The 11815-nt window shown below is 43.9% G+C and overlaps 2 protein-coding genes across 2 annotated transcripts in view; both read right to left on the bottom strand.

Annotated features, from left to right (window-relative positions):
- Positions 1–1290, bottom strand: part of MSRB1 (methionine sulfoxide reductase B1) — a 13090-nt gene extending 11800 nt beyond the window's left edge. Inside the window, exon 1 of the mRNA XM_027862629.1 lies at positions 1068–1290. Within this exon, the coding sequence (XP_027718430.1) occupies positions 1068–1119 (52 nt within the window). The 5' untranslated portion in view covers positions 1120–1290. The remainder of the gene's footprint in view (positions 1–1067) is intronic.
- A 10096-nt stretch (positions 1291–11386) lies between these two features.
- The window catches only part of RPL3L (ribosomal protein L3 like), a 16229-nt gene continuing 15800 nt past the window's right edge, over positions 11387–11815 (bottom strand). The window contains exon 13 of the mRNA XM_027862701.1: positions 11387–11446. Coding sequence (XP_027718502.1) covers positions 11387–11446 — 60 coding nt within the window. The remainder of the gene's footprint in view (positions 11447–11815) is intronic.

Below are 11815 nucleotides of genomic sequence, written 5' to 3'. Positions count from 1 at the left end.
AAGAAGAAAAAAAAAGAAATGAAGCCTCAGTTCCCCTTCATCAATACATAAAGTCTTTATCGGCCTTGTAAATATTGGGCTTACAAAAACCCCCATAAAACTAGTACTCATGTACCCATACATGCCTCACACATACCTTGCCTCTTTCTCATTGACAGGCATCTAGGAATTCTAGTTAAAAGTCAGTGGAAAAGCTTAAGGGGCAAAAGGATCACTCTATCTTAAGCCACAGATATAGCATAGGTAAAATCGCTTTAAAATGAGTAACGTTAAGTGTACTTTTCTTTCTTTCTCTTTCTTCCTTCCTTTCTTTCGGGGGACTTGAGTCAGGAAGAGCTGAGTTTAAATCTTATCTCTGAAAATTTACTAGCTCTGTAACCATGGACATACCACTTAACCTCATCAGTAAAATGAGGCTGAACCTCAAAAGTTTCTAAGATCCTTTTTCAATTAATGAAAACAACTTCAAACAAAAAGTTAAGTTAAAACATTTTGTTCCCAGTAAAAAAAAAAAGTATTTTTTTTAAGAAGCTAGTATTACTAAACTTTTTACCTACAATGTTTTAAAACTGATTCCTGGCTGCAAACATTAAGTTTTAAAAACTTTTATTTAGAAATAATTTTAAGGTAGTTGTTTCCTCTGAGTTATGAAAGTTTTTTTTTTTTTGGTTTGCATCTTATGTTTCAATAAAAGCCCTTTCCAGAAGAAAAAAAAAAACCACAACCTACTGATGAGACTTCCCTGTCCTTCCACACACCCTCAAGTGGTGATTCCCATAACAGGACTTTTAAGGTTTACAAAGAGCTTTCCTCTCAACTGCCCTGAAAGTATTATTAGCTCCATTTTACAGACAAGCAAAGTGAGGCGACCTGCCGGGAGCCGCAGGGCCCGAGTCTGGGTGGGATTCGAAAGCCCATTTCCAGACTTTCCAAGTGCAAAGCAGGCTGCCCCTCACACACGCCCCCTCCCCTTCCAGACCGATTGGACCCTCCCTCTCGCCGTCCTCCCTCTCGGGGGAGGGGCTTCTCCTCGTTCCCAGCAGGCCCGGGGCCCCGAAGCCAGTTACCTGGCTCAAAGTGGTTCTGGAAAACCTCTCCGCCAAAAGAGCAGAAAGACATGGCGGCAACCACCCCCACTGCCTCGGGATCCCAAAGTGTACTCGCCGCCGGCCGCTCCGCTCGTCCGGGTCTCACCGTAAGCCCCGCCCTCTGCCGCGAGAAGGCCGGAGAGAAAGAGGCGACTCCGTAAGCCCCTTCCCCTACTCGCCTCCAGCTATTTCAGATAGCCCCGCCCCCAGGTCCAACTGGCGGCCTCTGAGGAGTGTCGGAGCCTCAATAAGCCCCGCCCCCGGGCGCGCGGGGAGAAAGAAACCTCTACAAGCCCCGCCCCTGGTCTCGCGGAAGGCGGGGGAGAGAAAGATACCTCAGCAAGTCCCGCCCCCGGCCGCTCCAGGCTTCTTTACCAGTCCCCGCCACGCCCCCACCGCGCCTCCAGCTGTTTAAGATAGCCCCGCCCCCGACCATCTCCGGCGAAGTGTCGGAGCCTTCAGTAAGCCCCGCCCTAGGTTACGCCTCGCGCTGGGTCCCCAGAAGCTTCAGCTAGCCCCGCCCCCAGAACGCCTTCTGGCTCGCTCTGCGGCGGGCAGGGCTTCTGAGCTTGCCACGCCTACAACTGGCCTTCCCTCCGCTCCAGTCAGCTTCCTACCCAACCCGACACTTAGTACTGGCCTTGCCCACTGCAGTGACCCGACCCTGCCCCCCACCTCCACCCCAGCACCCTCTCAGGTGTTCCTGACTCCTAGATCCTCAGTCCCGATCCCTGAGGTCTGGGGGAAGGGGAGACTTCCTCCCTCCTTCACCTCTCCCCACCCTTTAGCAAGTCAGTGGTAATCAGTCAGTCAGTCAGTCAATAAACGTGTATTGTATTAAGCGCCTACTGTGTGCCAGGCACTCTGCTAAACGATGAGGATATGAAGAAAGGTAAAAGACAGTCCTTGCTCTCAAAGAGTTCACAGTCTAATGGGGGAGACAAGAAACAAACAGCTGTGGACAAACAAGATAGATACTTGGTTTGGAAATAATCCACAGAGGGAAGGCACTAGATATGAGAGGTCTCTGGAAAGGAGTTTTAGATTAGACTTGAGGGAAGCCTGGAGGCACAGATGAGGAGGGAAAGCATCCCAGGCCCAGGGAGCAGCCCTTGAAATGCAGAGAGTGGGGACAGTGCAGACAGTGTTTTGTCCACTGGACTGCAGAGGTCAGTGTCACTGGATCAAATTCATAGGGGTGTTTGAGGTGTTAGAACATTGGAAAGGGGCAGGTTATCAAGGATTTTGAATGCCCAACAGAGGATGCTATCTTTGATCCTGGATGTGATGTTGAGTTGGGTCGATATGGTCAGACCTGTACTTCAGGAAGATCATTTTTATAGCTGAGTGGTGGATGGACTGGAGTGAGGAGAGACTTGAGGCAGGCAGGACCCCCCTCCCCCCTCCCCGGCAGGCTATTGTAATAGTCCAGGTGTGAGATGAGGAGGGCCTGCACCAAGATGGTGGCAGTGTCAAAGGACAGAAAGGGGCATATGTGAGAAATGTTACTAAGGTAAAATCAGTAGGGAGTGTTCAGATGAAGGCAGCTTGGCTTCCAAGGCTCATGGGCCTGGCCAGGAGTCCAAGAGGGAAAGGAACAAGAGAGAAAGGAGCCCTGGGTTGTAGTTTAGTCCAACAGGAGTTCTGATGAACTAGATGGGACCCTAGGTGGAAAACAGGATGGTAGGAAAGGGTCTTGAAGTCACACATGAAATAAGACGGTGTCTTATTTCATCAACTGCTGAACTAGAAGAGCCCTCAGAGATTATTCTGTCCAACCCTTACCCTCTCTACATCAGCATGAGAGATAAAGTGATTTGTCCAAGGTGTCTGCTAGAGTCAGGAGCAGAATCCCAACCAAAGGCTACAGCTGCCCCTTCACTGCTCATCCCAAAAAACACCCCCAGAGTGATTGTTCCTTAAATCACTAAGTGTTCTTCCTCCCAATAACAGCGCCCAAGAGCTAGGAGCTTCTGGCCCTTAGGAAATGTTGACTTTAGCTAATTCAGGCTAAACTCCCTGGCAGATGGCCTTCTGGCCCTGCACAAGAGGAAGGGAGAACTTTAGATGTAGGACACACACATGAATGAATGAATCAATGAATGAATGAAAAAGTATTTATTAATCACTTACTATGTGCCAAGAGCTCTGCTCAGTTAGGGATACAAATATAAAGGCAAAGGCAGTGAATACCCTCAGAAAGCTTACATTTTAATGCAGAAACAAGCACAATGGTGACCAAGGACGAGCACTTTAGTCAGGAAAATTATGTGGAAGTTATATTCTAATTTCTCTGGAAATATTAAGAAATAAAATTTTCCTCTGAAGCCTTTCCAGATTCCTGGAGAAAGTCCCTTGGAAAGATAGGTGATAGACTGAGGACAAAAAGGCTGTTTATTAGGTGAATAGATTGAGGGTGGTAACCAGAAATTCAACTCTGGAAATCACCACTGGATTTCTCACACTCCTCCCACAGGCTTTTTCCTCTTTTTGACTAGGTTCAAAACCTCTCTTTTAAGGACACCCAGGCCAACCATGTCTTCATTTCTCTTTTGTTGTGCTCCTGACTTTCCTGACTTTCTAAACCTTTCCCCTGAGGGATACCCTTCCCCCACCCCCACCTATTTGCTTTTATGTATTAGGATGTAAGTCTTATGTATTAGAACCCCCATTAGAATATAAACTCCCCGAGGTCAAGTACTGTCTTTTTATTTCCCAGGATTTAGTGGAGTAAGTATGTAAATACTTGTTGACTGAATCTGGTCTAATTATAGTCATTGCCTCCCCACCCAGGAGAAGTGGTGGCTACCCTAACCTACCTCAAAGTAAAGTCCTTTTTTTGCATTCAGGTAAGACAATGATCTCAGGGAAGAAACCCTTTTCAATACCTGAGGGAATAGTCCTGAGAGGAACAGAGTGACTATTCTGGAAATGTTAACCCCAAATTATATTTAACATATTATGATCTTTTCCTTGTTCAAGATTCCCATAAATGTTGCCTAAAATTGTCTTGGGGGCAAAGAGACAAGTCAGAAGGCATAGTGTCATTCACTCCATTCTCAAAATTCCCAAAATAGGGAAACTGTTCCATTGTGGACATCTCTCTAAATTAGAAATTATTTGGAATTAAACTAATCTTAAATTGTTTCCAGCAACCTGGTGCCTAAACACAGAAAAGGGTTGATTTTTTTTTTCTTGGATAACCTCTAGGAAAGTAAATCGGGGGACATAGGGGGAAAAATTGAAACACCCCATCCAGGAACAATGGCAGAGTTGATTTATCAAGGTTTATGGTTCCAAAAGGGGAAGGATCAGAAAGATGAGAAAGGGTTCAGAAATGAGGAAATTGAGGAGATGGTAAGAGAGAAAGGAGACAGAATATCCCATGTGCTTTTTCCTCACTTCATCCTACTTGCCTTCTCTACAGTTTTTGATCCTGGATATTCTTTTTTCTGGATACTTTCTCCTCTCTTGACTTCTTTTATTGTTTTGTTTTTTAGTTTTTATTGATGCTTTTTTTTTTTCGTTCTCACATCATATTGATGTCACTTAATCTGATCTGTAAAATGAGCTTGTTAGAAGGAAATGGCAAACCACTACAGTATCTTTACCAAGAAAACCCCAGATAGGGTCGTGAAGAGTTGAACGTGACTGAAAAAGAACCGAACAACTAAAAAGCCTAAATCAGTCGAGTCTGAAACTTGGCTTTATCGGATATCAAAAGGAAATTTGGAAGCTGACAGGCAATATTCAAAGGGACTCCAGCAGGTAATTTAGGGCTTGGGTGCCATCTGGTGGCGGATGTAGAGATTGCACTCTAAGTAGCACCTTGAAATAGGCTGTGTATGTACCTTTATTGTATTTAAACCCACCTGCTACACGGCTTATGTAGTTTGCCACCAGGATGATGGCAGTGCCAAAGAAGAGAAGGGAATATATAAGGGATATTATGAAGATAAAATTGATAGGCCTTGGCAACAGATTGGATATTGTGGGGAGGGGATGGTGAGAGAATGTAAGGGGTTCTGGTTGTGTGGTTTGTCCTTCTCGAAGGGGACCATGACATCAGGAAGATGATGTCATGATTTGCTGATGAATTGGATCTGAGTGAGGGAGGGTAGGCTGTGCAAAGTCACCAGCCTCACTTTCTCCTCCAAAGCCATCTGTGACCAGATATAGATCAGGACAATTGGAGATGGCCTGGGACACAGTGGAAGACCTTGGCCTTTTTAAACTAAGGTCTTTCCGAGTTCTAATTTTAACTGAAGCAAAACCCATTCAGTGATTAGGACTGTTTAAGAAGTGAGCCAAGGGATAGCCTCTTTAATAAAACAAACAAACAAACAAACAAACTGACAGAGGAATACCCTAAGGGTGAGAGAGCAGGGAGTTGAGGATAATACCTAGGTTCTAAGCCAGGATGGTTAGGCAAATGAATGATGATTCTCTTGATAGTAATAGGAAAGATAGGAAGGGAGTAGTTTTCAGGGGGAAATATAATGAGTTCATTCTGGACATGGTGAGTTTAAGATGTCTATAAGACATCAAATTTGAAATGCAGTTGTGCCTGTGTAGACAAGACTTCCTTGGCCCCGGCATTTTTTCAGCTCTTCCCTTTTCAGTTCTACCCCATTTGGTCTAAGGAGTTATTTAATTCCTAACAATAATTCATGATTTGTCAAATAGCTCTAGCCCTATTCCCATAGGTGCTTAATCTTTTTCCCAATCCCACAAGTTATTCATTCACTTGTAGATAAATGGAATCTTGACTACAGTATAAAAAGAAATGTAGGGGCGGAGCCAAGATGGTGGAGTAAAAGCAGTGACTTGCTTGAGCTCTCCCCCAAACCCCTCCAAATACCTGTAAAAAATGGCTCTAAACAAATTCTAAAGCAGCAGAACCTACAAAATGACACAGTGAAACAAATTTCCAGCCAAAGACAGCTTAGATGGTTGATCAGAAAGTATATCACACTGGGTTGGGAGAGGAGCACAGTTCGGTACGGGTACGCAGGCCGCAGAGACCCTGGAGCAGGCCTCAGAGGACTGAATTGAGGGCAGCTGTGGCAGTTTCCAGACTTTTCAACCCACAAATGCCAAAGACAACTTAGAAGGTCAGTGGGAAAAGTCTGTGTCTGTGGTGGTGAGAGAGGAGCACAGGATCCCAGCCCCATTCCTTGGGGAGACAGCTGCTTCCTGAGCTTCCTGCCCACAGACTGAGGGGGAATTGAGTGGCTGATCAGAGGGGGATTGCAGGGATCTCTCTGCTGATGCAGGATTCTCTTGCTTTGCCCGTGCTTGGATCTGGGTCACAGTTCTGGGTGGCGTTCTTGGGGTGAGGAGGAGTGCTGGCATGGTGGAGCTTGTAGTGGCTGTGGAGAGGAAACCCTCCTCACAGTTCCAAGACAGAAAACAGTGCTCATAGACCAGAGCACAGGCCAGGAAAGGAGTAAACACCTTGCCCTTGATCATATCTCCTTGGAAGAACTGAAAATGTACAGGTTCCTAGAAGTATCTCTGAAAACAGTTGCACAAAGCCCGCGAAGCTTGGGACAGTACATTCTCCACACTGGAAACAGACTCCTACCTTAACAAAGAGTCTGTAACTCAAGTAATTGGCTGAGATCATGAGCAAGCAACGCAAAAAGAGTCAGACTATATTATCTTACTTTGATGAAAAAGAAGATCAAAACATACAACCAGAAGAAGACAATGAAGCCAAAGCTCCTACATCCAAAGCCTCCAAGAAAAATATGAATTGGTCCCAGGCCATGGAAGAGCTCAAAAAGGATTTTAAAAAGCAAGTAAGAGAAGTAGAGGAAAAACTGAGAGTGATGCTAAAGGAGACCCAAAAACATACTGAAGAAAATAACACCTTAAAAATAGCCTAACCCAAATGGCAAAAGAGGTCCAAAAAGCCAATGAGAAGAATGTCCTAAAAAGCAAAATTGGCCAAATGGAAAAGGAAGTCCAAAAGCTTACTGAATAAAATACTTCCTTAAAAATTAGAATGGAGAAATTGGAAACTAGAGACAATTTGAGAAATCAAGGTACTGTAACACTAATCCAAAGGAATGAAAAATTAGAAGAGAATGTGAAATATCTCATTGGAAAAACAACTGACCTGGAAAAAAGATCCAGGAGGGAGAACTTAAAAATTATTGGACTATCTGAAAGCCATGATCAAAAAAAGAGCCTAGACATCATCTTTCAAGAAATTATCAAGGAAAACTGCCCTGATATTTTAGAACCAGAGGGCAAAATAGAAATTGAAAGAATCTGCCGATCACCTCCTGAAAGAGATCCTCAAAGGAAAACTCCTAGGAATGTTGTAGCCGAATTCCAGAATTCCCAGGTCAAGGAGAAGATATTGCAAGCAGCCTGAAGGAAACAATTCAAGTACTGTGGAAACACAATCAGGATAACACAAGATTTAGCAGCTTCTACATTAAGGGACCGCAGGGTGTGGAATATAATATTCTGAAGGGTAAAGGAGTTAGGACTACAACCTCGAATCACCTACCCAGCAAAAGTGAGTATATCATCCTTCAGGGTAAAAAATGGTCATTCAATGAAATAAGAGACTTTCAAGCATTCCTGTGGAAAAGACCAGAGCTGAATAGAAAATTTGACCTTCAAATACAAGACTCAAGTGAAACATGGAAGAGATAAACAGGAAAGAGAAATGATAAGAGACTTATTAAGGTTGAACTGTTTACATTCCTGCAGGGAAAGATGATATTTGTAACTCATGAGTCCTTTGTTAGTATTAGGGTAGTGGGAGGGAAAAAATTATACATATGTATGATATACATATGTATACATATGTATCTATATGTACATAGATAGAGGGCACAGGGTGAGTTGAAGATGAAGGGGTGATATCTGGAAAATAAAATTAAGGGGTGAGAGAGGATTATACTGGGAGAAAGAGAAAGGAAGAAGTAGAATCAGGTAGAATATCTCACATGAAACAGACAAGAAAAGGTTTTTACAGTGGAGGGGAAATGGGGGAAGGTGAGAGGGAATGAGTGAATCTCATTCTCATAGGATTTGGCTTAAGTAGGGAATAAGATACACAATGGGGTGTGGAAATCTATCTTACCCTACAGGAAAATAAGGGGGGAAGGGGACAAGAGAGCAGGGGATTGATAGCGGGAACGGCAGATTGGGGGAGGGGATAATAAGAAGCAAACACTTCTGAGGAGGGACAGGGTCAAAAGAGAGAGTAGAATAAATGGGGGGTAGGATAGGATGAAAGGAAATATACTTAGTTTTTCACAACAGGACTACTTTGGAAGTGTTTTGCATGACTACCCATCTATAACCTGTACCGAGATGCTTGCCTTTTCAATGAGGGTGGGTGGGGAGGGAGGAAGGGAGAAAATTTGTAACTCAAAGCTTTAAAAACACATGTTAAAGATAAAAAAATAAAAAATTTATTAAAGAAAAAAATAAATGTAAAAGAAAATATAATTTTAGAACTTCAGTGCCTTTGTAGCTGGTCTGAGAAGATCTGATATCCCAGCTACCCCCACCTAATCTTCTGCACTTAGTTTTCAACAAGAACAACCAAAGGCCTTCATAGAGAGATGCTCCACATTTCCCCCAGTATCAATATTACGGGGAAAGCTAACTACTTTTAGCTACTAAAGCAGTCAGCTCTCATTTCGTAGCCACTTGCTAGCCACCAGTATCACCAACAGGGAATGTAGTCTTTCTTCATGTAACCTTATGAAATGTAACAGCCACTACTTGAGATTGCTGGACTCTCGGATGATGCCAATAACCAACAGTTCCTCACACAAGATACTCCATCTCCTGAATATGGGCATTTTTGTGGGCTCTCCCTCATCCCTGGAATACTTTCCCTCCTCATATCTACCTCCTGGCTTTCCTGGCTTCCTTCAAGTCCCAGCTAAATGCCTATCTTCTCCAAGAAGCTTTTCTTGATCCCCCTTAATGCTGGTGCTTTCCCCCTCTTGATCCCTCAGCAAGTCCAAGTGCTCAAAGGTTATCTATTCCTTCGTGTCTTTTCTCACTGGTCTCTAGTATCTGTCATCTTTTTTGTGAAGAATGGTGACTCTCTGTCTCTATGTGTCTCTGTCTCTTTGTGTGTCTCTGTACCTATCTCTTGGTGTGTCTTTCTCTCTGGCCATAAAACATTAGAATAACCTCAAGCACCTCCGTTTATGTTACATACCCAGAGGTCATCCCAGTCTTGTATTTCTTCTTGTGTTTTTTCTTATGTCTAAAATATCTGGCTCCATAGGTTCACAATATAAGGGAACAGATTGATGAGACACTGGGAGTGGTGAGACCTAGATGCGGGCATGCAGGTTCCTAGAATTCCCCATTTCCTTTTCCATTGACTTTGGAGGTCACTTCCTGTTGGCCAGGGTACATGAAGCACCTGAACTGGGGCTCCCTGCCTGCCATTAGTAGATTTGGGGACTGGCCTCCCTCTCTTGCCAACAGCTGCAATCCACACTGCTGTGTTATGACTGAGACCACATTGTGGGTGATGGCAGCAATGGCTCGTGGTTGCCGCTGTGGTCTGAGACAAGAACAGTTCAGCCCTTGAGAGAGACTTCCTGCCAGCTATGTATGTGGGGAGCCGGGGATCACTGATGATTCCCGGTGGATGCGCAGAGGTAAAACAGACTGTGGAGCAGAAGGAAAGAACCAGTGTCTTTCCTAAGACAATGAGGTCATTGTGGTACTCCATCATTCCTGAATAGTTCGTGTTTCCAGCCTTTTTCTCCATAAGCCATTAAAATGTGGCAAATGCATCAGAGATTCTTTGGAGCATGCACTCAAACTGGTAAAAATCCAGCTGGGACGATGAAAACTGTCGTCTCTCTGTCTACCTCTGTTAAAGCAATCTGATAGTATCCACTGTGTACTCCAAAATTGAGAACCATGGGCTGCCAAACAAACAGTACAAGACATCTTGAACTCATATTTGTCCACCTTAGTTCTCTAGCTCAAAACCTACACACACTCATGTTTCCAAATTCTTCGGTACCACCACTCTAAGTAATACACATGGATTGCTGGACTCTCGGATGATGCCAATAACCAACAGTTCCTCACACAAGATACTCCATCTCCTGAATATGGGCATTTTTGTGGGCTCTCCCTCATCCCTGGAATACTTTCCCTCCTCATATCTACCTCCTGGCTTTCCTGGCTTCCTTCAAGTCCCAGCTAAATGCCTATCTTCTCCAAGAAGCTTTTCTTGATCCCCCTTAATGCTGGTGCTTTCCCTCTGTTGATTTACTCCAATTTATCCTCTATAAATCTTGTTCATAGTTGTTTGCATGTAGTCTCCCCCATTAGACTGTGAGCTGCTTAAGGACAGAGATTGTCTTTTGACTTCCTTTGTATCCCTTGCACTTAGCACAGTGCCTGGCACGTAGTAAGTGCTTAATAAATGCTTATTGACTGACTGAGTTCTTCCAAGTCTTTTCTGAGGTCTTCCATGTACGTATATATATATATATATATATATATATATATATATATATATACACAAAAATATATATACATGCAGGTCTTCTATTTGGGCAAATCCTGTATCTCACTCATGACCATCATTTTATAGATGAGAAAATTGACACAAACTGGGTTAAGTGACTTGTACAGGGTCACATAGCTGGTAAGTGGCTGAAGCTGGATTTGAACTCAGGAAGATGAGTCTTCCTGACTCCAGGCCCAGCACTCTATCCACTTCACTACTTTGCTGCCCCTTGGTCTAGGCTACTTCTTTCAAATCTTCATCACGTAGTTGTTCCCACTCGTAGTCATCCAAGAACAAATGGGGTATGGAAGATTGGTCCAATGCTACAAAGTTCATATCTACTTATAAGACCTGTTTCAGCAAGCTGGGAGAGTTTTCCCTTTCAATAATGTTAAGGCATCATAGGAATGGAAGTGGGGAATAGAATAACTTGGCTATCATAAGGCCCAGGTTGGATGGACCAACCTGCTATGATACTTAATTTGAATATCTTTTTGAGCTAGCATCTATCTTTTAGATGGCTGGTAAAAGAAATACATTGGTGAGGGCTTGCGAACTACAGTTTTGAGTGGATGCTAATCCATGTCCACAGTTTACTTTGAACCTAGAGTAGTGTTCAGCAGGCACACATGTAAGGGATAGAAGTATGCGTGCCATACAAAAAAATACTTATTGAATTTTCCCCAACAGTCTCTTTTATTGATGAGAAGCTTTCTCTGATAGGGGAGGAACCATTAGGCCAAGGTCCTACTCTGGATGCCTAGCTTCTTCTGCCTCATAGGTCACCTGTTGCTGCTTCTGTCTTCTCCTTCTCAAGATGTTTCTTCTGGGGACCCTGGGGTGGGAGGAAAGGAGGGGAAGAGGAAGAGGAGAGAGAGACAGAGACAGAGACAGAGAAAGAGATTGTTATTCTCAGTGTCATCTGGCTTTCTCACACATGTCCTCATGTGCACACACATGTGATACATTCAAGTACACAGGAGGCTATTTATACTACCCTCATCATTCATTCAATTGAGTTCATTCACTGATTCATTCCCTCATTGACTCTCTGCTTCATCATTCATTTATTCACCCATTACAGATTTGGAGGGCTCCTCAGGGCCTCCCCATTGAAGATCCCAGGCTATAAGTACCCTGGAGAATAACCCAGGCTCAAACCCCTCTTCTGCCTACCCTCCTCCCCCAGGGCTAGGCTAACAGC

The sequence above is a fragment of the Vombatus ursinus genome, unplaced genomic scaffold, assembly GCF_900497805.2.
Source record: "Vombatus ursinus unplaced genomic scaffold, bare-nosed wombat genome assembly UNPS02014770.1, whole genome shotgun sequence".
NCBI classification, from domain to species: domain Eukaryota; kingdom Metazoa; phylum Chordata; class Mammalia; order Diprotodontia; family Vombatidae; genus Vombatus; species Vombatus ursinus.
Note: the sequence above shows the minus strand (reverse complement) of the source record. Positions and strands in the feature narration are given on the sequence as shown.